The 26,883-nt window shown below is 43.8% G+C and overlaps 1 protein-coding gene and 1 pseudogene across 1 annotated transcript; one reads left to right on the top strand and one right to left on the bottom strand.

Annotated features, from left to right (window-relative positions):
- Positions 1 to 228: 228 nt before the first annotated feature.
- LOC136647379 (cytochrome P450 4A11-like) lies at positions 229 to 25,471 on the bottom strand (the record flags this gene model as incomplete). Its single annotated transcript, XM_066622885.1, has 13 exons — positions 229 to 397; positions 1,422 to 1,504; positions 4,143 to 4,207; positions 6,021 to 6,154; positions 8,020 to 8,210; positions 8,694 to 8,800; positions 10,057 to 10,211; positions 10,307 to 10,437; positions 13,368 to 13,495; positions 15,049 to 15,093; positions 17,881 to 18,025; positions 18,895 to 19,016; positions 25,438 to 25,471. Coding segments are annotated over 13 exons (1,509 nt in total), but the record flags the coding sequence as incomplete, so codon positions are not given.
- On the top strand, positions 3,943 to 4,059 carry LOC136650514 (5S ribosomal RNA; annotated as a pseudogene).
- Positions 25,472 to 26,883: the final 1,412 nt, after the last annotated feature.

Here is a 26,883-nt window from a genome sequence, read left to right as displayed (position 1 = left end):
TGCCATTCCTATCTCCATCGCAACAAACTACTTTTACTGAATTAAAAAAAAAACACCAAATTCCTCAGGTGATTACAAAAACCACTTGACTATCACATTCTGGCGTTCATGTAAACACCTTCAGCTCAATATCAAAACCACAGGTGCTAGAAAGAATGATCAGCTTCTGACACCATCACCCCTCAGGGCACCAACTTGGGAAGGAAGTTATAGACCTCTTCCCTGATGTCAGTTGAGTTTCTTCAAGAAGAGCTGTATCCCATTTTCAGACTTCAAGACAACCTGAGGGACAGGACGAGGCAGGTTTGCTGAATCAGGCAAGATTTCAAAGCGAAGCAAGGTCAGCGCAAGAGCTATTTTGATCTCGTTCATGGCAAACTGTTGCCCAATGCAATTCCTGAGGAGAAAGGGAAAGAAAGAAGTCCTTGATGAACATTGATGTTCTTCTCATTAAAAAGGGACCCTGTTTGTCCCCGAACAGTCTACAGGTTACACAATCAGTAAACTGCTTTTGCTGAGTATGATTCACAATACACTGGTGCAGAAGCAATTTCTATATTACATAGATGTAGCCTGAGCTTCTTTGGCCACCAGGCTACATGCTTGAGATCTGATCTTTGCAAAACAGGGCATCTCTGATATTTGAACCTGAACACAATAACTATATATTTCAACAGCATATTGCAAAGTAATTGGCTCAAACTCTTCAAGCTGTAACAATTAATCAATAATACTGTCTCATGTCTTGCCTATTTAATAGCACAGAACACTATCTGATACATTCTGAACTATCTGAATAATGTTCAGTATCTGAACATTATTTCATGTGCCACATCATCAGAAATTGAGTGGGGCTAACAAGATGTAGGCAAGTGAGCCAGTGAAGGATATAATCTTTACTATCAGGGCCCAGTATATATTGACATCTATCCCATTGGCATGCTGGTGGCCAACTCTTAAAACAGTCTCCCAGCAAGCATAGGGTATGGGAATCTGTACATCCTGTTCTGAAGATCAGTTTCCTATGCCTCCTGTGCTGCTATGTTTTGGACACTGCAGTGCACAACCAGGTGTTCCATGGAGGAACAGCTTTCTCTGTCTTTTGCCTAGAATACCCAGAGGTATAAACTGAGAAATAAATGTGTGAATTGCCCAGGCTTCTGAGATTGCCCATCTTTATTGCATCTCTTTCTCTTTAACTCCTAGCTGGAATCTTGGTGTCCTAATGCAGTTGAATGCAGTTGGTCATGTTCAATAGATACTACAAATTCCCTGAGACCAAACACACGCTTTTGAAAGTCTCACAGAATGCAGCAGGGAGAAGCCAAGTCAGGTAGGGGTGAATATGCTTTTGGCATATTCAGGACCAAACATAGGCGTTTTAAAGTCAATGCTAGTATAAGAATACATTTCATACTCACCTGGATCCAGCTGCAAAAGGGATAAATGCATGAGAATGCCTTGGGGATGAACCCTCTGCTGAAAATCTTGTAGGATCAAACACCTATGAAGAGTGTTTGTGAATACACTTTTTTATTCTTAGCAAGACTGGCATCATCATAATTAATCAAAATAATTGACTTGTAAAGTATCGGTATATTATTAAATAGATTCATTACAGAGCTAGTTCTGCAGCTAAAAATCCCAAGTTAAAATTTGTTACATTCATACAGTGGCGTAGCTAGCAGGGGCGGGGGGGCAGTCCACCTTGGGTACCACCCTTGGGAGGGTGTAACACCACAAATGCCCCAGCATTGCTAACATCGTGAAGGTTGGAGTAACCCCATCATGCCATATACTGTTGGATATGGAATTTCCAGCAGAATGCAAAAAACCGAATTGAAATATCTCCTTTCCATCAAAAGTTATGGCCAAAAAACCAGAAACCAAAAAATGCATGGAACCCTATGGAAAATGAAACTGAACCATATCGTGTGTTTACTTGTGAGTAGGCAAACGTGCCATAGTTCATCAGAAAGGGCAGGCTGAAAGGAATCCAATGACACTAGAATGGTTCCTATCCAATGAAAGCAGCCCCCAAAAAACACCCAAGAAGGAAGTCCCTCCTTCCAAGCAGACGAATGTATTGAGCCCTATGGAAAGCAAAAGTAAACCACAGGGTCGTGTTTACTCACGAGTAAGCAAATGTGCCTTGGCTCCTGGTCAAGTCAGGCAAAGAGGAACGCAAGGCTAGCTGCATGGTCCCCATCTAATGAAAGTGGAGCTCAACAAATGTTCCAGAAGGCAGCCCCCCCGCCCAAGAATAAACCAGAGGCTTGAGCTGGTAAGGTGGGCACTGGGGAGGTCTGAAAATCTAACTGATTTATTTGTGGGGGGGAGTGTTATTGCAGGCAGCAACCCCCCAAAAAAGAATAAACCAGAGGCTTGAGCTGGTAAGGTGGGCACTGGGGAGGGCTGAAAATCTCACTGATTTATTTGCACGGGGGGGGGGTGTTATTGCAGGCAGCAGCCCCCCCAAAAAAAGAATAAACCAGAGGCTTGAGCTGGTAAGGTGGGTACTGGGGAGGGTTGAAAATCTCACTGCTTTATCTGTGTGTGTTGGGGGAGGGTGTTATTGCAGGCAGGCTACAGAGAAAATTTACCTGGTGAAACAGGGCTGGCTTCCACTTATTTATCTTTCTTTCTTTATTATTTTATTTTGGTTGATGATGTCACTTCCAGCCATGACATCACTTCCTGTGGTTCCTGGACAGATTGTCATTCTAAAAAGTGAGTCCCAGTGTTAAAAGTTTGAGAACCACTGCCTTAACTCCAAACAGGCCAATGAGACATCCGGGGGGGGGGGTGACACCCTAGTGACCAAAATTCTGGAAATTGTGGCTTTTAGGAATAATACCATCATGTTATATGCTATTTGATGCAGAATATCATCCATTGCTTGTGGGGAAATATTCACTGCATTTATTTTTCTGGCCATTATTATTATTCATTCCGTATCATGACTATTACTACCTCTGTCTCACCTACCTCACAGGGTTGTTGTGAGGACAAAATAAGGGGAGGAACCATGTACACCACCCTGAGCTGCTTAGAGGAAGGGTGGTATAAAAAGTGAATTAATTAATCAAACAATATAATTAATTAATTAAGTCATATGGGGTGACAAAAATTTATGGGCCCCGGGTGTCAAATGACCTAGCTACGCCTTTGCATTCATAGAGGTGCTTCAGGCATTTTTGTTGACTTTTTGCAGTCAGAAGGAACAGGAAATTGTCATCCAAGTGCAATGGGGATGTGTGTCTATTCAAATCAGTGGCGTAGCAAGTGAGGGAGGGGGCAGTTCACCCTAGGTGCCAGACCAGAAAGTGATGCTGTGAAGTGTGAGTGTGCACATGCTTCAACTGCTTTCCAAGTCAGAACAGTGGCTGCAAGGCATGCACACTCACAGCAGTCGCTATGGAGATTTTCAGGCAGGGAAGAGAAGAGCCAAGGTCCATCTCATCAGGTCACTGCTGCCTCTTCCTCCTCCTCAGTTTTTTCCCTTAGAAACCATTTTTCAGCCTGCCTCATTCACACTCACCCATACTGGTCTCACACCCACTGCCAGACAGCCTCTTGCTTCCCAATTACCACCATCACCCCTGCTCTCTGAAGCTTGCAGCCAGTTCACAGCAGTAGCGCCAGCGACAGGTTGCATGTTGAAAACCACATATCCGAACTATCCTGCTGCTGCATCCCATAATATTCAGCAGCAGGACTGCCCTGACAACCAGCCAAGAAAGTGCCCCTTTCCCTCTTTGCTCCATTCTCCTGCCTTCTCTTCTAAAAGCAACATGGATGTCCTTACCTATTGTGAGATTCCTTGAGACTGTGGCACAGGCCTGGAGGCCTCAGTCCTTGGCCACATGGAGTTCTGCAGCTATACCATGCCAGGTGGGCCCCTGCAGATCCTAGCAAGATCCTTACATTTAGACATAGGACTGCCACAACTGTTACCCTGCACATGCCCGATCTCGTCTGATCTTGGAAGCTAAGCAGGGTCAGGCCTGGTTAGTACTTGGATGGGAGACCTCCTGGGAATACCAGGTGCTGTAGGCTTATACCATAGTCTTTTGAGACTGAAGCTTGCCAACCAACCAGGACTGCCACTCTCTTCCCTTTATTTAGAAGACTGTAATTACCTCAGGGTCTTGCCATACACTAGGGTTTCGATGAATAATGTGAATGGAAACTGCAACCAGAAAACCTACAAAACAAAGAATAAAAGGTGGCTGAGAAAATCTGAGTCTCCATTTTGAGTTGCCTCAGACTCTATCTCAGTAATTTTCAACCTTTTTCATCTCACTGCACACTTACAAGGTACTAAAATTGTCAAGGCACACCATCGGTCTTTTGACAATTGACAAGGCAGCCAGCAGGGGGGTCACATCCCCCAATGGCCCTACTAATAAATGACACTTCCCCAAACTTCCGCAGTAATAACAATAATAATAACTTTATTTTTACCCCACCTTTCTCCCCAAAGGGACTCAAGGCAGCTTACAACAGGTTAAAACAGATTAAAAACATAATTTAAAAGAAATAAAAACATATTAACATTCAGTACACATTCAGTACACCTGCAGATCATTGGCAAACCCATCAGAGTGCCACGGCACAGTGGTTGAAAATGGCTGCTCTATCTATTAAGAAAAGCCTGTCACCCCTGCTGGGAGAAAAGACAATAAAATCCATAAGAACAGCTACTGGGGTTATTAAACTGCTCTGAGCTTTCCAGCTCTGTTTCCAGGGAGTAAACTGGCTGTTTCGGTTGTATTGTGAGAAGCTCCTGTGTTATCTGATAGCTTAACTATTGCATGGCCAAGAAACTGGAACTATTAACTAAGAATTAGCTTCAACTGAGTTCATCAGTTTGGGAGGGTGCGAGAGGGTACATCAGCCTTTGAGGCTCTTGCATGGCTTTAGACCTCTGAATGTTGAATACATTTAGAAGGTGAGCTAAAGGTATGAAAAGTCATCAGCAGGAAGGGTGAGTGTATGTTAGTTACCTCCCATTTTCTAGACTTAGCATGGCAGTACCAGCACTCTGTGTATGTATATGTTGAAATTGGGTGGGGCTTTATTATGATTGTGTGTTTACCTGCTACTTTTTATTGTCACCTTTTATTAATGCCATAATTTATGAGTGCCTGTTATTGTTGCTTTTTTTGATGTCTTTCTATTTTATTGCTGTTCTGTGTGTTTATGTCTTATGTGTGTTTGATGTTTTTGATGAAGGAATTCTTGCAGCTTTTGCTGGTTTTACTGTTGATTGTTTTATATGTGTTGGAGGCTATTTTAATGTTTAATTTAATTAGTTTTTATGATGAGATTATTTATTTATATGTAGTGTTAGCTGCCTTGGATGCCCACAGGGTGGTGGAAAAGCAGATAAATGCATTAATAAATAAGTGAATAAACTTCAACTGTTGCTGTAAGATATTGGTGGGAATTTTACAATCAATCCAAGGACACAGATACTCAAGGCTGGGTTCAAAGCTTGGCACTCTGTTGAGTAACACAATATATTAAAACTAATATAGTGGAGCCTGTTTATCCACAAATTTTATACCTGCAAATATGGCTCAACATGGGTCGCACTGAGCCGGACTTGGCTCCACCTGAACCCACTGAAGGGAACCAGAGCTCTGTTCCAGTCGCTTCTGGGGGGCTTTCTGAAGCTTGCAGAGGCTGCAGGCAGGCATGTGTGGCCTCTGAGGGTTTCAGAAAGCCCTCCGGGGGCAAGCTCTGCTTCCTTTCAAACGTTTTAAGAGGCCAAAAACCGAAGATTTGCTTATCTGGGGTTTTTGGTATCTTTGCAGATATCAAGCCCCCCCCCCCCCATGGATACAACATAACCAGCTGCTAAATAAAACCTGCATGATTCACTTAGATTCAATAGACATAACAATTACTATTGATGATTACAGGACATGTTGAGGTCAGAAGTGTCACCCAACCCAGAGTAGCACAAAACAGAACAAAACCTTCAAGGTTCGATCTTCATAAGCTCTACAAACCTTCAGGCAGAGTACGTCCATCAAAAAAGGTGATGGGTTTGCTCAACTGGCGGGACACTACTGGAACTGGAGAATATAGGCGGAGACTCTCCTTTATGCACATGGTGGTGTAGGTCATTTTGCCAAGGTCATCCCTGAAAGTTGCACAGAAAGCCACTCATCATTCTGCAAAGGAATCATCAGGTGGCTGCAGCTGTGAGCCACTCAGACCTTAGAAAGACTAACAGACTGCATGACTATTATACATACATATGTACTACATAAAATCCTGGCACAGGAGGGGAGTTCCTTTTCCCTTTACTTTGTGCAATGGAAATAAACTCAAATCTTGGAGATTTTCAGCTGCTACTATTTTGAAGTGGCACATGGCTATTTGGTTCTCAGTGTGTCATTTGGATGTATCTGTCCTAAAACTTGAATTTTAAATTCAGCTTAAACTATAAGGCAGAAAGGATAAAGATATTTGCATGGAAGTAGCTCTGGGGAGCTGCCTGTCTTGCTCAGACACCATTGTCAGAAGCCACAGCAGTCTGGCCAGCTGATTGGGAGAGGAAGTGGCTACTAAGGGTGGGAGTACTCAAAAGGAGAAGGAACAGAGCAGACGGGGTGGTGAGAAATGGAGGACAGTGAAGGAATGGGCGAAGACTAGGAAAAGGAAATGGAGGAAAGGAGGATGAGCTGGAGACACACGCAAGGAAAGAGAGGGGGAGAGACTGACCCTGAGGGAAAAGGAGAAGAGGGAAGACAAAAGGGGGAAGACAGGGAGTAAGAAACAGGAATGCAAGCCAGGGAACAGTGGGAACACACTGCCAGAGTGGGGGCAGAAAGTTGAAAAGGAGACAGAAAAAGAAGGCCAAAAGGATAACTGCAAAGAAGAAAGTCAAGGCAGATTCCCAATAATAAGGAAGTAGGGAACCCCCACCAACCAAGGAAGGGGAGCATCCAGGAGTGTCCCCTACAGCCATCCCAGAGAACCAACCATGACCCAAGGCCACTGGACACTGAAATTGGACTACCCTCCAGATATTCTTGTATGGACATTTTAGAGCACTCCCATGCCCACTGGCATTGGGACCAGAAATTACAGAGGCTTGATTGGAGACTGGAGAATCCCTCATCCTGTGAAGACAACTAAGAGGTAGTGACTGATTGAATGAAAGAGGACCTGCCTGATGCCTTTGACTCCTCCCTTGTCAAGTAAACCCTATTCTCTAGTTTCCATTTTGGCACAGTGTGGTACCTTCAGATAACAAAGAACCCCGACTATGTCTTGCCCTACCCCATTTGATGTGAATCTTCCCCAGTAGGCAGTAACATTTCCAGACAGGGGGACAAAGTGCTAAATTTTACAGGGTGCCTCAAGGTGCCCTGTAAGCTGCCCTTACCCCTCACTATCGGAGACATTCCAGGAGGTGAGAGCAATGCAGAGGCATCATCTCCATGTTGCTCCCACCACCTGGAATGGCTCTGATGGTGAGGGGTAGGGCACCCTGCAGAACTTAGTGCTTTTCCCCCTCAAGGAATGCTACTGCCAGTGGGACACAGAGGAAGAGGTAGGGGTGATGGGAGCCCCACTGAAGTCAAGTGTTTCTGAATAAACATGGTTAGTATTGAGCTCTATACATCAAAACATAGCAGGCAATGAGTACAACCCCTAATGCTTCTACATCTGTTTCATCAATTGGAGACTGGCAACTCTTTCCATTAGTTTTGGATATAATGGTTCAACACATAATAGTTCTGGGATCTACTCCTAGCTTGACCTTTCAAAACCCAAACTCGGAAAAAGTTTTTGAATAGGCAAGGGGTGGGAGAGGAAAGAGTTAAAAGGCTGTACCCACTTGCCTCTCCTCAACAGAAACCGGCAGCTTTGTGCAGCTGCCTTCCAGTGAAGGAAAACAAACTGAAACCATTCATAAATATCTTGCATACCATTTAGTTTGGGCCTTAGGTTAAGTCAGTGAGGAACGAAACCAAAGCCAAATGCTATCACACTCACCACTGAATGTCCTCCCGGTCCCCCAGAATGTCCTTGATTTCTTCCCTGCATCTCTCCTGGTGCTCTGGATGCTGAGCCATGGAATATAAAAGCCAGGAGATCGCACTGGCTGTGGTATCGTGACCCGCAAACATAAAAGTGTCCACTTCTGCACGGATATCTTCATCAGACAATCCAATGCCATTTTCATCCTGCCAGTGTAGAGAGGAAGCATCATATTGTTGTATCATTGCAGGGGCATACGTTTGGAGGTATGTTGAGGAAAGGCAGGCAAAACCATGTTATCTGGAGCTTAAACCTGTCTGCCACACCCAGAGTGGGTACAGAGGCTTATTTGGAGTAATACTAATAATGTCAACTTTTGTTATTTCATTTTGATTAGTCGTGAGATATACTGTAACTGTTGCATTTGTTTGTGTGTGTGTGTTAGGGTTATGCTTGTCTACTCAGAAGTAAGTCCCACTGTGTTCAGTGGGACTTACTTTCAGGAAAATGTGTCTAGGATTGTGGCCTTTGTCCATTTTTTGATGAGTTGTCCCCTCCTCAGTGGAAACCAAATTCTCATGCAGCATGAATTCATTCACTCTCTTAAGGGGTTTTTAGGAGTGGACGCTTGTATAATCATAATTATTACATCCTCAGTTAGATGATGGATGGATCATATGACTTCTTACTCGGGCACAAAGAAGAATGTCCAAAAAATCCAAGTGTCGTTTCTTCTGGATTTTTTCAAGTTCTCTTTCATTCTGGAGGGATTTCTTCCTCTCTTCAATGACTTTTTCTATGAAAGAGATGTACTGTATTAGTTACAAGACAAAGTTATACCAGTAAGGACAAATCAAAATCAGAGCTCATGTCTACCCAGAAGTAAGGCCCATTACTTATGGGGCTTACTCCCATTACAATGGGGCTTACTCCCTGGTAAGTGTGGATAGGATCACACTTTCAGCTATTTTGGCTCCCCAGTAGCTTCTGTGGATTAAGCAGTGGATTCAAAAGGCTTTGCAGCCCCTGTTCCTTTGTTTTCGAAAATGTCATGTCAGAAGGGAGAGAAAAGCCTTTCTTCTGCCTTTTTCCTCCATTTGAGTCAGGAATGAGTCTGCTGATTAGCTCATGTTCCTGCCAGTTCTCCTTCTGCGAGGGGGGCAGATACTCCATTTGGCTCCTTCCCCCAATCAGTTAGACCAGGGGTGTCCAAACTTTTTGACAGGAGGGCCAGATAATCTCTCTGACACTGTGTGGGGGGCAGGGGAAAAAAAGAATTAATTTACATTTCAAATTTGAATAAATTTACATAAATTTAAATAAATGAATATATTAGAGATGGAACTTATATTAATGAATGAAGATCTTGCAATAGCTCAAGGGCTATAAAAGGCATTGCACTTCACTGCAGCTGCTGCATCACAGATGTGAAACAGCAAGCAATGGAGGAAGCCCTCATTCCACAGTTCACGAAAGAGGTTGAACAGTCGCCCACATACTGACAGCAGTAGCGTCGGGCCAGCACGGGCTCCAGCAAGTCTCTGGAGGGCCAGAGGCTCATTGGAGTCTGGGGCCTTCCCGTGGGCTGGATTAGGAGTCCTCGAGGGCCACAAGTGGCCTCCGGGCTGGGGTTTGGGCACCCCTGAGGTAGACCAATGATGTTATTACAGCCTAGTGATAAAACTTCTCAGCCTGAAGGAAGTTTTATCTTTGTTCCTGCTGCTCAATCTTGTGCCTTGAGCTCCACATAGAAGAAGTCCACTCATTGGGAAGTGAGTGAAAATGGCTGTAGGGCCGCAATCAGTGGTGGCTATGCCTGCAGCCACCTTAATTCCCACAGTTTTGTAGCCCCTGCTCTTATATGCACATGCACCCCCATGGAACTCCTGGATCTTCCCCAACACCAACACCTTTAAATCAGAGGAAGTTTCTCTACCAGTACCACCCAATAGTTACCCATCATAGCAAACCAAGTCTACTACTTCAGTATAGGAGTCAATTTATTTGGATAAAAAGGAACACAAGAAAAATATGCCAATATATGAGAAATACTTGTATGTTGATGAGTCAACTGGATGGCTTCTTTATAGCGCCGTCCTGATGGAGTAAATTGATAAATGAGATTGCTTGAAAAGAGAAAAAAGGTTGCTCTCTGGAACACTAGGAGAGTCAAGTCAGAGACAGACTTGACATAATAATCCAATTTCCTGGAGGAGAATGAAAGTGAGAGATATTTTGGTTTAGAGTAATGGGTAAATGCCAGCAAAAACAATTAATATAATGAGCGTTGGACAATCCTGACCTGTCCAGCTGGCAGTTGCTCTTGTAACTGAAGGCACATTTCATGATACTATCAAGAGTCATTAAACTGACATGGTCAAACATCTCCAAAGATTTCGTGGGATCCTCTGCAATCAGCTTCTCCCATTTATCCTAATGTAGGAAGCAGAAAGGAGAAGGCTTGTGAAGCTTACGTAGCCTGGAAGCAAAGCACCTACTCTTAAAAGATGAAATGATGGTGAGAAAAACATTGGTTTGAAATCACAGTATCAAGGTAAATCTGGAAATTAATGGTATTCTAGAAAAATAGAATCTAGGCTGCATCTATAAAAACCCCAACCCTTCATTCATTTTTATTCTTGGTTTATACCAATATGAAGTTGCCTTATATACACAAGACATAGGTAGGATGTATATTGGTGCATTGTTATAGTACCACATTACCTAATCTGCTATAGATAAATGTAATTTGTGGTGTGTTTACTATAATAATCTGTTGGTGGAGTGATCACTATGATCACCTGCTTCATGTTAGGAGCACTATCGGATCATCTGCAATTCTAATCCTAATTTTTCAAGTATGAGATGTTGGGTTCTCATTGCATATACTCAGTGCACATCTGATTCCCAGGTTCCTTCACACCAAATTATTTCTGCCTAGATGGGAGCCCTTGTGCTCAAACCACAGCTATACTATGTGCAGAAAGTGTGAAAGAAGTCTTGTGTTGCACCTGATGCACAAATTCAAAACCAAGACAGATGTAAATGTTGGTAGCCAGGTAGAAAAATGAAGGCCACATAGCATTATGGAATGCATCAAGATACCTTGGGACTCCAGAGCTGTTACGTGAAAATCTCCTTTTCCCTTCCAAGTTGTGATTTTGTATGTATTATGGACTAAAACTCATGCAGGTCAAACCTCAGAATACAGGACACCCTTCCCCCAGTACACTTTTCCAAGGCCCTGGTAGAAGTCACAAGTTTGCACAACCTCTAGCAATGCAGGGATGCCTCCTGATCCAATCACTGTTATGCAAAACAAGCATGCACCTCCGGAGGAAGAAGTCTATTGTTCTATTGTTGTAGCTTTATCACTCTTAAGCACCTTATGCAAACTGCCTCCCTCCCCCAGGAGGCCAGTCATGGCTGATACCCAGTCATCCACTGTTTTACATACTCCATGTGTACCACTGTGTGTACTGAGCATGCGCATCCAGGAGGCCACATCCGGGTCATTTCAGGTCAGCCACTACCCTTTAAGAGAAAGCTCCGGCCACATGGTCTCTCTCTCTCTGGCTGCCCCCCAAGGCACAGGTCCTCCATAGGACTCTTCCACCCCCCCCCCCAACTGCTTCCCAGGACAGGTAACCATATCTTGCGTCTGGAATCTTTTCCCTTCTCCCTCACCTATTTCTCCCATTCTCTCCCCATCTTAGTTAACAACTGGGTTATGCAGACCAGGGACCCCTAAAATCCTTCCCTACAACCTATCCTTTTCTGATTCCTTCTCGGATGCACCAAATACACGGCACATGCAACCACCATAAAGCTAGGTACACTAGACACAAGTACTAGAAACCTATACTTATCAATTCTCCATGTGCATTATGTTTACCTATGTGTTTTTGTAATAAAAATATAATCGTTGATTGAAAGTTATCTTTCTCCCAGTCTCCTCTATAAGCTAAACAAGGGATTTTCTCTGCATTACGCTGTTTTGTTATCCAGCCTGCGATTCTGAAGTTTCCAAAAGGGTAAAATACTAATTCCCCTAAACAAAACAGCCCTTTTTGGTAACAGAGCAACATAAAAGTAATGAAAGAAGGCATTATGTCAGGCTTCTCTGATTCTTCCATAAATTTTGCATTGGTTTTAATAAGAATCTGGGGCATTCAGGAGGGAAAGAACCTTAGTTTTCCCCGTTTTTTGGCTATTGTTCCTTATGTTTGGCCAGTTCTAATCCCCCAGAAGCTTCTGTGCTGGTGCAGCAGCCTATAAATTTCTATAACATCCTCCTGCAGTATTCTTTGTCCATTGCTTAAAAATGCCATTCCCAGATAGCCGTGTACAAGTGTGGATTTATTCCCTTCTTCTTGTCTGAAGTATACCAAGCCTTCTACTGAGTTTCACATGCACTGACAGCCAAAACTGTCTGTATTCAAAGCAGTGAGATGCTTTGGAGAGGTAGGAGCTACTCCTCCATTCAGATACCTCTATTCCATCATCAAACCTGGGTTACTTAAGTTCAAGTGCAGGAATGCTTTGCCAGGTCTACCATGAAATCTAATGCTGGTTTGTGGAAGTCACACCCACTTACTCTCCAGTAAGTGCAGGGACCAAGTTTCCTGACAGTGTAAATAGCTAGTGATAGGGACTGTATTCCCAGCTCGGTGCTCAAATTTTGTTTTGTTTACTCTGCTCACTTCAAGTCAGATGGCAAAGTTCACCAGTTTATGCATTAGGATTTTGTGTGTTTTGCTCTTGAATAGCTCCTCAGCTTCTTTTGCTAGATGTTGTTAGTTAATTATGCAATCTGTTCAAACTTTTTCTTTGTGTTCATCCAGCTAAGTTCAGGCATTTCGATCAGCCTGCATGTTGTACTTTTTTCTACCCCCTTTTCCCACTGTATTTAATTACTTTTTTCTTTGGGTTCTCCCTCTGGCTACAACTAAAACTCAACCTCCATCTCTCCCCTTTCCTTTCTCCTTCCCGTCCAGGGACTTTGAATGGAAATCTTTGACCACTCTCCAGCCCTGAACATTCCATCTTGCCCAGAAGGCAGTTGGCTTACAGCCCAATCCTATGCATGTCTACTCAGAAGTAAGCCCCATTAGAGTCCATGGAGCTTACTCCCAGGAAAGTGTGGATAGGACTGGGCTGTTAATCATTCCTGCAGCAGGTACCTTGCTTGGTCTGGAGTTAAACCCTCCTATTATAAGTTTCTGTAAGATCTTCAGTTCTGTAAGATAAGATAGTAGTTACATATGTACTTAATGTACATTATATACTTGTGAAATTGAGACTTAATGGTATCATTTCTGCTCATTTCAGTTGATTTTATAATGTGCAAATAATCTGCTTACCAGCATCACTTTGGTTGAATCTGCAATTAGTGCCACATAAGGTTTCAAAATGTCATAGTGGAAAGCTGGTGTTAACAACCGTCTGTGCTGGTGCCACTTAGGTCCATTCAAGACAATCAATCCTTTCCCTGTGCATGCAAAGAGACGTAATATTTGTTCAATTATTATAAGAACATAAGAACAGCCCCACTGGATCAGGCCATAGGCCCATCTAGTCCAGCTTCCTGTATCTCACAGCGGCCCACCAAATGCCCCAGGGAGCACACCAGATAACAAGAGACCTCATCCTGGTGCCCTCCCCTGCATCTGGCATTCTGACATTCATAAAGCTACAGTTACCCAGGATGCATGGACTCATCCTATTGGCATCTGTCGTAACTCAGTTTCACAGGTTTCTATAGAGTTACAAAGATCTGCTAAACCAGTTTGACTAGAGACAATGGTGGGATGTAAGAAATTAGCACCATGGACAGCTATGGCTCCATTGTACCACCAATGCTCTTACAAATTACTGTAAAGTAGTCCTTCTATATCAAAGGGGAATCTGTTCCCAGGCCCGCCACGGATACCTAAGTCTGTGGATACTAGGATCCGCAATAAAAACGTTTTAAGAAGTTTTTTAAAAAAATTTTTAAAGTATTTCACTGTAAACCGAATGAATTGTGGAAGAGTTTCCCAAACCCAAATCCATTAGAGCCCTGCTGGATCAGGCCAAAGGTCCAATTTAGTCCAGCCATTAGCATTTCTGGAGGAGGGGAAAAATGCTAAGTTTGCCAGGCTCCTGAATGCTGGTGTAAAGCAATCCCTCCCCCTCACATGCAGAGCCATTCAGAGCAATGAGAGTGAAGCGGAGGCATCTCCTCCAATTTGCTTGCTAATGGCTCTGAAGGCAAGGGGGAGGGGCTGCTTTACACAGGCTTTCAGGTGCCTGAGAAACTTAATGTTTAGCCTTCCTCCAAGAACACCTGTGGAGTCCAGCCAGCGGCTTCCTGTATTTCAAAGTGGCCCACCACAAGCTTCAGGGAGTGCACAAGACGATACCTGTATCCTCTAGCCACTCCCTTTGCATCTGGCATTCCGAAAAAGTCTACTACAAAAAACAAGAGGTTGCACATACCCATCACGGTTTGTAACTTGTGATAGACTTTTCATCCATAAATCTGTTAAATCCCCTTTTAAAGGCATCTAGGCTAGGTGCCATTGCCAAATCCTGTGGCAAGGAGTTCCACAGACCGACCACACGCTGAGTAAAGAAATATTTTATTTTGTCTGTTCTAAAATCTCCTGGCTACCCAATTTTTAGTGAATGCCCCCTGGATCTGCTATTGTGTAAGAGGGAAAAGGGCATCCTTCTATTCACTTATCCATTCTCTGTTCTTTCCACCACCCACCCCCACCACTGCTCATTGGCTCCAGTAGACAGTGGCCTCTCTGCCAGCTCATACATGCAGCCTCCAGCCATTGCACTGGTGACTTTATGGCACTTGCCAGTGGAACATCACTTCTACTGGCATCCTCTCATTTCTGTGTGTTCTGTCAGTGGAATGACAGAATAGAATGGACTGTAAATACAGTCAGGGTCTGTGTGACAGATCTCAGCAAAAATTTTAGATCACAATAAATCTTCCATATGCATTATGTGTATGAAACTGATACCCAGGCAAATAGTTTGTACACATACCGATCCAAGGAATAAAGTATTGATAAGTGAAGATGTCCTTCGGATCTAAAAAATTAAAAAAGTTGAAAACATTCATCAAAATCTATAGCAAAGTTGAAAATCTCAATAATGGCTATTATTATTGTTTTCAAAATTTCTAATGCACCAAAAAAAAAAAAAAAAAACAGATAGTGAACATAGAAGTGAACATAGAAGGCCAGCTGGTGGCCTTAAGCAGCAGATGTGGAAAGACAGCAGGCACCACACGATCCCAATTGAAGAACATGCTCATCTGTGATAAGGTTGCTGCTGTTATGATTGTTATTGTTATGTACACTTTATCATAATCACTGTTGTGTTTGAGTTAGGGAGAAGTAAGTTTTGCTTACAATTGTATTTGTATCTGCAAAAACTTTGGTTCTTGATTCTATAATAACCTCTGTTTACTTCTCTATGGTTGTGCATGGTCCTGGCTGGAGGGGGACACTCATATTTGCAAGAGGCAGCAGCGGGGCCCTGGAGGTTCTGTCTCCCAGAGCGCCGGCCCAGCAGAGACTGTGGGGGGAAGGGGTTTGCGTCACCCAGGCCCTTCTCCGCCAGCTGCTAGGGCTTCTTGGCTCCTAGCCAGTCCTTGGTTCATAGGCAGGCTGGGTTCTACTCCCTCTAGCTGCCTACCCCAGACTGACTTCATCCTTGGCCCAACTGGGCTTTATGCTCATGACCAGCCCCTCCAGGCCCTGCCCCTTCCTCCATGGGAGGGTTAAAAGGCTGGCTGACTGGCTTCTCCCAGCCCCTCCCCTCACTGCTTGTGAGAGCCAAAAGGCTGGAGCCTGGTGTTCCTCCCCCTACTCAGGCTCTCCAGGCTGTTACTCCACCTGCTGCTGGCCTTGGAGCCTGTCTCCTCCTTGCCTTGAGCTTCCCTCTTGCCCTGCAAGCCTGCTCTCTCCAGGTTTCCCCCAGGTAAGTCAGGGGGACCCTGACAGGTTGCCATACCCTATGTTTCTCTCTTTTCACGCCTATCCTGTGCAGTGAGGCTGAAAAGAGAGAGACATGGGTATGGCAACCAGTCCGTAAGCTGCATGGCAGCACAGCCTTAATCAAAGTCCCATGTAACTCGGCTGCCTTTCTCAATATGATCAGCAGATGGTGCCAGGATATCACAAACTGGTCCCACTAAGCCAGGGGTTCCAAACCCCAGCCCAGGGGCCAGATGCAGCCTGCAGCAAGCCTCTTTCTGGCTCACAGCCAACCTCTTGTCCCCTGAAAGCCTCTGGCCTGCTCAACAGAACATGACCAGAACTGTGCTCTGATTATGTCTGGAGGGTGTTCTGAGGGCCAGAGAGGTTGAATGAAGGAGCCCATTCATTCATTTATTCACTCATCTCAGTTCTATCTCTAATTTATTTATTTAAATTTTATATTTAAATTGTTTTTCCAGTCCTCCACACCATGCCAGATATTTAATGCAGCCCTCTGGCCAAAAAGTTTGGAGACCCCTGCACTAAGCCATCGTGGAGCTCTCCACAGGCCAAGAAAAAATTAGAGCAGTGTTTCTCAGACTCTGGATCGGGACCCACTAGGTGGGTCACAAGCTAATTTCAGGTGGGCATAGCTTCTGAAAAGGTATATCCTGCCTCACCAACTTGCTAGAGCAGTGCTTCTCAAACTGTGGGTTGGGACCCACTAATGGGTCACAAGCCAATTTCAGGTAGGTCCCCATTCATTTCATTATTTTATTTTTAATATATTAGACTTGATGCTACCGTGATATGTGACTGCATTTGGGGAAATGTGACAGATCTATACTTTTAACAGGCTACTATATATTTTTTTTTTAACAATGATAGTAAATGGGACTTACTCCTAGGTAAGTGTGGGTAGGATTGCAGCCAAGGATTGTTAAAAATTTTCCTGTTTGATGATGTCACTACCAGTCATGACATCACTTCCAGTGGGTCCCAACAGATTTTCAATCTAAAAAGTGGGTCCTGGTGCTGAATGTGTGAGATCCACTGCATTAGAGGAAACATCAGGGAACCATAGAGGAATGAACAGAGTCTACTATAGAACCAAGAACCAAAGCTTTTGCAGAAGAATTTATGTGAAATTTGTATGTAGCAGACATGACCATAAGAGCAATGTTTGAACAGCGTGGTTTGAACAGACCATCAAGATACAGTCAGGGTCCTACCTGGCCCAAGAACTTTGCAGAGAGTATAACCAACAGGAGCACCACACTGGGTAGGGGTGTATAGTCAATGGGCACTTGTTACTCTGACTCAAGTGCAGCTTCTGGAATTGTGAACATTTATACTCCTTCCTATGCTACAATCAGGTGGACATAGAAATCTCCAGCTCTAGGGTTATGACGTAAACTGATTATGTAGCCAAACTCAATTGCATCAGAGAAGATCAACAGGAAGAAAGTGGTGACTGTCATTCTTCCACTTCCTCTTCAACCTAAGCTTACAGTTGCCCTAGTCAGGCAATTGCTCATGCTTAGATTTTTTGTTTCCTGTGTCTGGACACATGGCATCACGTAAGCTGGGGGGGGGGGGAGTTTGGATTGGAGCATTACTCACATTCCTGACATGAACAATGGTCACACATTAATATAATAGCACAACAGCTGCTTGAAACCAAACAGTAGTATGTAGCAGGGGAGGGTAAGCCAAAATGTAAGGGGGGGAGGGTGTAGCCAAAATGGTAAGTACTGCAGGCACTGCAGTGCACCGTGTAAGTGGACCGTCCCACTTGCCATCAGAACCATTCTGGACTCTGTTTTCTTTGGAAACTATTCTGCATTCATAACAAGAAATTAACAATTAATCGCCGTCCAGAAAATGCACTCACCTCCTCTGCCAAATAGAGTTTTGGCATAATCAGGATGGGTGATAATTAAAGCAGGCTCAAATCCTCCAAACCACCTGGGATAAGCATAGGGGAATGTTTCTGCCCAGTTCAACGCTATCTTCATTTCTTCCCTGCGGCTGGTGATCTGCGATGAAAGGAGTTTCATGTACAATGGTAAGATGATTTCTTGTTGTAAAAACATGCAGTATCCATGTTGGTTGCTAGATGCATGCCTTTTAACCAGGGCAATGCCTGACAGCATGAAGCCTTGGCATGATTTTAAAAGGACATTTTTCCCCTTTAGCCATTTCTCTCATCATCTCTCCTCCTCCTAGAAGTCACACAGAGAATGGAAGGTTCAAAAGGTGACTGAAGCCTATTGCTCATCTGGATTTAGAAAGCAGGGCAAACATTGGGACATCCTGCCATCCAAACTATAATAAGTCTGACTGGACCCATAAAGAGAACCAAAGATTTGAAGTCCTACCAACTTGAGCTCATTGTACATTTCACAGTTGCAACATCAGGTAATCCTATCTTCAAGCAAAGGAGCCGAGAAAACTCAGCTTTGTGTCATGGCAGCTCGAGTCTCCTTTGTGACTTAAATAAAAGTCTGCACGTTTGAAAGCTAGTCCTAGAATGATCTTCATCTTGTGTAGACAATCTGCAAAGTAAGCTGCAGTTACCATTTCTGTCCAATGCTGCATATATGTAACATGAATCAAATGTGTACCCCTGTGGGCTGGGCGGAAATGGGTTAAGCTGTGCAAAGGATACATTCCTGGTTTTAGAGATTGGAGAACTGAAGGAGAGCTTAAAATTCTGCAAATCTAATACTAGGAATATAGAATTGCAATCCTATACATATTGGAGTAAGTCCTATTAAACTCAGTGGGACTTATTTCTAAGCAGACAGGCATAGGATTGCACTGTACGTTGTATCTCCGTTAATTCACTCTTGACCAGCACTTATTTGTGCCCTCCCTCACGCAAACTCTCTACCCTTTTGCTTACCTGATGGAAATTACCATACAACCAGTGGCTGGGAGGACCAGGGAAACTCTCCAGCACTTTGAGCAGTGCTTGCCTCTTGAAATACAACTGGATACTTTTGGTCAGCACATAAATGAAACAGAATCCCACACAGAAAAGCAGCAGCTGGGAAGAGAGGCTTGCCATTCTTTCTGCTGTGAAGACCATGATGATGCAGTCTTTGGAGCAGTGAAGAACACAGATGTCCTTTCACCATGAGCAGTAGCTGCAACAAAAGACACACACCTATTTTGATGGCCCAACCCAATATTTATAGGCTGTTGTCCTTGCACCTCTTCCACAGACTGCTGCTTTATGGCGCTCAGTGCCAGGAAACAGCAGAATTAGAAAATAACTTTTCTGATGCAACATTGCTCCTCGCACCACCCAAACTTAGTAATGCATAGGATTGGCTTCAGGCAAAGTTTACTTGGGAAAAGTGCCCAGTGGGATTATCATCTCATCTAGCCTTTGCCAGGCTTCAGTTTAGAGACTTATAAAGAGTTCTAATTAAAGAAGACAAGTTGTGAAACTTAGGTGCCTCTCATTCTTACATCAGCTGAAGGAAATTATGCATATTTTCCATAATTGTGAATCACGTGCTGGGAGGTCATAAGCTTGGCTTAAAGCAAATAAATCCTTTGAATCTTAGGAGTGACGCATTCATTGCACATGGGCAAACTGAGCGTCTTGGGTGTGCCACTTTCGACCAGTTTCTGAAGCCACAGATTTCATTAAATGAAGCACTGAGAGTCCCCTGTATTTTTTTTTTTTTTTACATTTCCCCACATTTAAAGGAGCTACTTACTATATGTTACCCAGCACTCCTAGGCAGAAGCCTGAAGGTAGATCCAGGAAAGGTAAGAGCTATTTGAAGGGTGCCAAAGGGTGACCTTCAAAGGTCAAAGCTATTTGAAGGGTCCCAAGAAGTCCAAAGGTTTCTGGGGGTAGTTAATTATTCAGCTAAGTTCTCAAAGTACCTTTCAGAGAACTGTGAACTGTTGAGACAATTGCACCTCAATACGGGAGTTGAATGAGCATCATGAAATGATCTTCCAAAAGGTGAAAGAGGTGGTTGCAACCATTTTGAAGGATTATAGCCCAGACACACCACTAATGTCACAATATCAGGGATAAGTCTAGGACATTGTTCCCTTTAAGCTTTGCAGTCACTTAATTCTGCACACTCCCCCACTACAGAATTAATAAAAGCTACCGGAAGAAAGCAAATGGGTGACAAGGTTAATGACATAAGATTGGAATGATGGGAAAATACATGATTAATGATTAAGGTAGTGTTCCAAGAGATGATCAATATGCATTGAGTGTAGTCAAAGTTTGCTCCAATATATAATTGGACCCTGAACTATAAGGTTCAGAGTTTAAGTTAATAAATAATTTATCTTGATCACTGCCTTTGTAAATCATTATCCAAACAGTGAAAACATATATATGTAACTGTAATAAGTGATTTTTTAAATTATTTTTTATTTTTCCATAAACAAACACACATACAAAACACATACATACACACATTGATGTTGCAGGATACCATATACCTATTTATAATTCATTCTACCAATAATTTCTTATATCTCTTAATATAATAAAAAAGGAAAGAAAACAATTATAGAATGAAGGAAAAAAGGATATACAAAAAATACATATCCATTTCTAAAAACCCTGCTTCATATTCTATATACTTCACCATTTCATCATCATAATCATCTCTTCCCTTCTTTCCCATCATTCTTTATGTTCCTTCTTTCAATAAACTCTTAAACTCTTTTATTAATACAGCTTATTCTAATACAAATTTACTAAATACTTATCATTAATTATAAACAAATCTACCAAACCAATCATATATTGTATAACCATTGCTGTCTAAACTTTACTTTCTACCTTCATATCATTTCTCCATCTATACATTCCAAAACAATATCAAACAAATTTAAATCTAATTCATCAAAATTCATCTAAATCCATAAAAATTAACCTATAAAATACAAAATCTTAAACTTTTATTAATACAACTTATTCTAATACAAAATTACTACTAAATACTTTTATCATAAATCTAATTAACAAATCTACCAAACCACTCATATATTACATATCCATTACTTTCTAAACTTAAGTTTCTACCTTCATATCATTTCCCCGTCTATAGATTCCAAAACAATATCAAACAAATTTAAACCTAGTTCATCAAAATTAACCTATAAAATACCTAGATATATTTATTCTTCTCTCAGATCAAACAGTACACCACTACCAAATCGTGTCATTATCTTGAATAGCAATTCAAATCTTGCATATCATCTCTAGACTTTTTTTTCTCTCTTTTCCATCTTTTTTTCCTGATAAACTTCACAAGAATGTCTCTTGAGTTCATGCTTTGATATATATCCTCTTCTTAGTCTTCTTATTCCTGCCAATAAATCCAGATCCTGGTAGGTCATCTCCTTCTCTTGGTCAATCTCTTGGTCAACTACGCTTGTTGGTTGACATGTCTCTTTCCCGTTCTGGTACCTTTTGGGTACTTATCCTCCAGTCTGCCCCATCTTTCTATATTTCCATTAAAATTGTTATTTCAACTTGTTGGTCATTATTCTTCATTGTTGTAGCTTTAACTTCCATTTCATTAAGCTTATTTATCTGTTGGCTTAAGGTTTCCATGCTAATTTGGATTTGTCAGATTTGGATCACTTGTTGTCAACTCATATCAAGCAAATATTCCAGCTTTTGTTGTAATAGATTTTCCCAATTTGTTCCTGATGAATCCATGATTTTTCCCTTACAGTTTTCTTTTAGTCCACTAGGGCAATCTCTTTGCTATGGAATGCAAACATTTAGCTTCCTACAAACACTGACCAAACAATGTTCAACTCACCACTCAGTGATAGGAAATCCTTCCGCACTCACATATCCACATAATTGGAAAATCAACATCCAATAAAATTTATATCTCATACAGGGTTGCAGATTTGTAAACTTGTATTGATAAAGTTATACTCCATATAGTGCCAAAAACTCAAATGTCTCTTCTCAGATTTAAAAACAACAATGAGGTGGAAGAATCCTCCCCCTCTTCTCTTTTTTCCAAAGTCAGTTGTTTAAAGCCAGGATTTACATAACACAAACAGTACTTACTTTGTTCTTCCAAGTATAAGAACATAAGAACATAAGAACAGCCCCACTGGATCAGGCCATAGGCCTCTCTCCAGATGCGTGCCTCTCTCCAGACACGTGTGGCCTCTGGGACCCCAAGTGCCAGGTAAACCGAGAGTTTAGCATCTGGGCAAGTTCAGCAGCAGGGCAAGGAGGCCAGGGCCCCATACACTGCCCTTCCTCTTCCCTTGAGAAGAGGGCTGCTAACCAGTGTAGGGTTTTTAAAAGTACCCCTAAATAAAACAACAACAACAACAAAAAAAAAAAAACTATGCAGTCAGACAGCCAGCAGCAGGGTGGGGGCTATCCAGTGTTCTGCATCGAGTGCCACATGTATGATTATATGCCTCTGGGGCATAAGTCATGGGTGTGTCCTCGGTGCAAGGAGCTCCAGGGTCTCAGGGAACGCGTCCGCTCCCTTGAAGCCTTGGTGGCCGACCTGGAGAAGCGCAGGCAGGCAGAGGAGGACCGTGGGGAGACTTCCGGGGACGATCAGGCTTTGTCCCAACCTCAGGCATGCAGCTCCTCAGCTGCCCGGGTGGGAAGTCTCAGGGCTGGAGGACGTCATCCTGGAGAGGAGGGAAACAATCCCCTAGGGGGGACCCCTTCTCCAGGGGATGGGCCCGTATCCGAACGCACTCGGGATACTCCTCAGCGGGAGGGGGGTCGGGGGCTTCTTGTAGTGGGGGATTCGATTATTAGAAACATAGAGAGGGGGGTTTGCGATGGATGTGAGGACCGCATGGTGACTTGCCTGCCTGGTGCGAAGGTGGCGGACATCACTTCTCGTCTAGACAGGCTGGTAGACAGTGCTGGGGGAGAGGTAGCGGTTGTGGTGCATGTCGGCACCAACGACGTGGGCAAGTGTAGCTGGGAGGTCCTGGAGGCCAAATTTAGGCTTTTAGGCAGGAAGCTGAAAGCCGGGACCTCAAAGGTAGCGTTCTCTGAAGTGCTACCTGTTCCACGCGCAGGGCCAGCTAGGCAGGCGGAGATCAGGGGTCTCAATGCGTGGATGAGACGGTGGTGTAGGGAGGAGGGGTTTAGATTCGTTAGGCACTGGGGAACATTTTGGGACAAGCGGGGCCTGTACAAGAGGGACGGGCTCCACTTGAATCAGAATGGAACCAGACTGCTGGCGCATAACATTAAAAAGGTGGCAGAGCAGCTTTTAAACTGATCCCTGGGGAAAGGCCGACAGGAGCTGAGGGGCATCCAGTTCGGGACTCCTCATCCCTATGGGATGAGGATGGGGAGGTTAGAGAACAACAAGACAAAGGCAGAGTAGGAGAAGAAATTGGGAAAGGTAGCGTGATGGGATGTGATAAACGGTTTGGCACAATGAGAGGATGCGGGGACAAAGGAGCAAATAAGCAGCGCATCCTGGGGCATTCTGTGTACAAATGCTTTTATGCGAATGCCCGAAGTCTACGAGCAAAGGTGGGAGAACTGGAATGTCTGGTGACAAGGGAAAACATTGACATAGTGGGCATAACGGAAACCTGGTGGAATGCGGAGAATCAGTGGGATACCGCAATCCCGGGCTATAAACTCTACAGGAGGGACAGGCAGGGGCGTGCTGGAGGTGGGGTGGCCGTTTATGTTAAGGAAGGGATAGAATCCAGCAAAGTAGAGATTGAAGGTGGGTCCGACTCCACCGTAGAATCTCTGTGGGTTAAATTACCAGGCTTGTGCAGCGATGTAATACTGGGGGCGTACTATCGTCCTCCAGACCAGAAATCGGATGGGGACCTTGAAATGAGGAAACAGATCAGGGAGGTGACAAGGAGGGACAGGGTTGTAATCATGGGGGACTTCAATTATCCTCATATTGACTGGGTCAATTTGTGTTCTGATCACGATAAGGAAACAGGATTTCTTGATGTGCTAAATGACTGTGGCTTAGAGCAGCTAGTCACAGAGCCCACCAGAGGACAGGTGACTCTGGATTTAATATTGTGTGGTATGCAGGACCTGGTTAGAGATGTAAACGTTACTGAGCCATTGGGGAACAGTGATCATGCTGCGATCCGTTTTGACATGCACGTTGGGGGAAGAATACCAGGCAAATCTCTAACAAAAACCCTTGACTTCCGACGGGCGGACTTCCCTCAAATGAGGAGACTGGTTAGAAGGAGGTTGAAAGGGAAGGTAAAAAGAGTCCAATCTCTTCAGAGTGCATGGAGGCTGATTAAAACAACAGTAATAGAGGCCCAGCAGAGGTGTATACCGCAAAGAAAGAAGGGTTCCACTAAATCCAGGAGGGTGCCCACATGGCTAACGAGCCAAGTTAGAGAGGCTGTGAAGGGCAAGGAAGCTTCCTTCCGTAAATGGAAGTCTTGCCCTAATGAGGAGAATAAAAAGGAACATAAACTTTGGCAAAAGAAATGTAAGAAGGTGATACAGGAGGCCAAGCGAGACTATGAGGAACGCATGGCCAGCAACATTAAGGGGAATAATAAAAGCTTCTTCAAATATGTTAGAAGCAGGAAACCCGCCAGAGAAGCGGTTGGCCCTCTGGATGGTGAGGGAGGGAAAGGGGAGATAAAAGGAGACTTAGAGATGGCAGAGAAATTAAATGAGTTCTTTGCATCTGTCTTCACGGCAGAAGACCTCGGGCAGATACCACAGCCCGAACGGCCCCTCCTGACCGAGGGGTTAAGTCAGATAGAGGTTAAAAGAGAAGATGTTTCAGATTTCATTGATAAATTAAAGATCAATAAGTCACCAGGCCCTGATGGCATCCACCCAAGAGTTATTAAGGAATTGAAGAATGAAGTTGCAGATCTCTTGACTAAAATATGCAACTTGTCCCTCAAAACGGTCACAGTGCCAGAAGATTGGAGGATAGCAAATATCACGCCTATTTTTAAAAAGGGAAAGAGGGGGGACCCGGGAAACTATAGGCTGGTCAGCCTAACATCCATACCGGGTAAGATGGTGGAATGCCTCATCAAAGATAGGATCTCAAAACACATAGACGAACAGGCCTTGCTGAGGGAGAGTCAGCATGGCTTCTGTAAGGGTAAGTCTTGCCTCACGAACCTTATAGAATTCTTTGAAAAGGTCAACAGGCATGTGGATGTGGGAGAACCCATGGACATTCTATATCTGGACTTTCAGAAGGCGTTTGACACGGTCCCTCACCAAAGGCTACTGAAAAAACTCCACAGTCAGGGGATTAGAGGACAGGTCCTCTCATGGATTGAGAACTGGCTGGAGGCCAGGAAGCAGAGAGTGGGTGTCAATGGGCAATTTTCACAATGGAGAGAGGTGAAAAGCGGTGTGCCCCAAGGATCTGTCCTGGGACCGGTAATTTTCAACCTCTTCAGGGCAGGAGGTCTGGTCTAGAGGGTAGAGCCTCCATTTGCCTGAAGATTAACATCCACAAGGTCGCCAGTTCGAGGCCACCGGCACCGTGCCACCTTGAAGCAACTGGCAAGCTGCAGCTGAGCTGTTCCTTCTGCTCGGAGCGTGGGAGGATGGAGGCCAGAATGTTAAACCAGATCGGAGTGTAACACCTTGAATGTAGTGGTTCTTGAAAGAAAGAACCTTCTTTCAATTTGTAAAAATCCCTGCGTGGATTTAATAAGCCTGCCTATGTAAACCGCCTTGAATAAAGTCTTGAATAAAGACCAAGAAAGGCGGTATACAAATACTGTATATTATATTATTATATTATTCATAAATGACCTGGAGACAGGGTTGAGCAGTGAAGTGGCTAAGTTTGCAGACGACACCAAACTTTTCTGAGTGGTGAAGACCAGAAGTGATTGTGAGGAGCTCCAGAAGGATCTCTCCAGACTGGCAGAATGGGCAGCAAAATGGCAGATGCGCTTCAATGTCAGTAAGTGTAAAGTCATGCACATTGGGGCAAAAAATCAAAACTTCACATATAGGCTAATGGGTTCCGAGCTGTCTGTGACAGATCAGGAGAGAGATCTTGGGGTGGTGGTGGACAGGTCGATGAAAGTGTCGACCCAATGTGCGGCGGCAGTGAAGAAGGCCAATTCTATGCTTGGGATCATTAGGAAGGGTATTGAGAACAAAACGGCTAGTATTATAATGTCGTTGTACAAATCTATGGTAAGGCCACACCTGGAGTATTGTGTCCAGTTCTGGTTGCCGCATCTCAAAAAAGACATAGTGGAAATGGAAAAGGTGCAAAAGAGAGCGACTAAGATGATTTCGGGGCTGGGGCACCTTCCTTATGAGGAAAGGCTATGGCGTTTGGGCCTCTTCAGCCTAGAAAAGAGATGCCTGAGGGGGGACATGATTGAGACATACAAAATTATGCAGGGGATGGACAGAGTGGATAGGGAGATGCTCTTTACACTCTCACATAATACCAGAACCAGGGGACATCCACTAAAATTGAGTGTTGGGCGGGTTAGGACAGACAAAAGAAAATATTTCTTTACTCAGCATGTGGTCGGTCTGTGGAACTCCTTGCCACAGGATGTGGTGCTGGCGTCTGGCCTGGACGCCTTTAAAAGGGGATTGTACAAGTTTCTGGAGGAAAAATCCATTATGGGGTACAAGCCATGATGTGTATGCGCAACCTCCTGATTTTAGAAATGGGTTATGTCAGAATGCCAGATGCAAGGGAGGGCACCAGGATGAGGTCTCTTGTTATCTGGTGTGATTGAGCCACACTGGATTGAGCAGGTGGTCCTTGGAATTTGGGCTGCCTCTGTGTTGTCATTTGTGCAGGACAGTAAAGAGGCTTATGAATCTTGCTGCCTGTGTCCTGTCTTTCCACAGTCAAATGAACTTAGCAGTGGACTTTTCAGATTTATT

This window comes from Tiliqua scincoides, chromosome 4 (genome assembly GCF_035046505.1).
Source record: "Tiliqua scincoides isolate rTilSci1 chromosome 4, rTilSci1.hap2, whole genome shotgun sequence".
In the NCBI taxonomy this organism is placed as follows: domain Eukaryota; kingdom Metazoa; phylum Chordata; class Lepidosauria; order Squamata; family Scincidae; genus Tiliqua; species Tiliqua scincoides.
The sequence above is the reverse complement of the archived record's forward strand: the minus strand, read 5'-3'. Positions and strand labels throughout refer to the sequence as shown.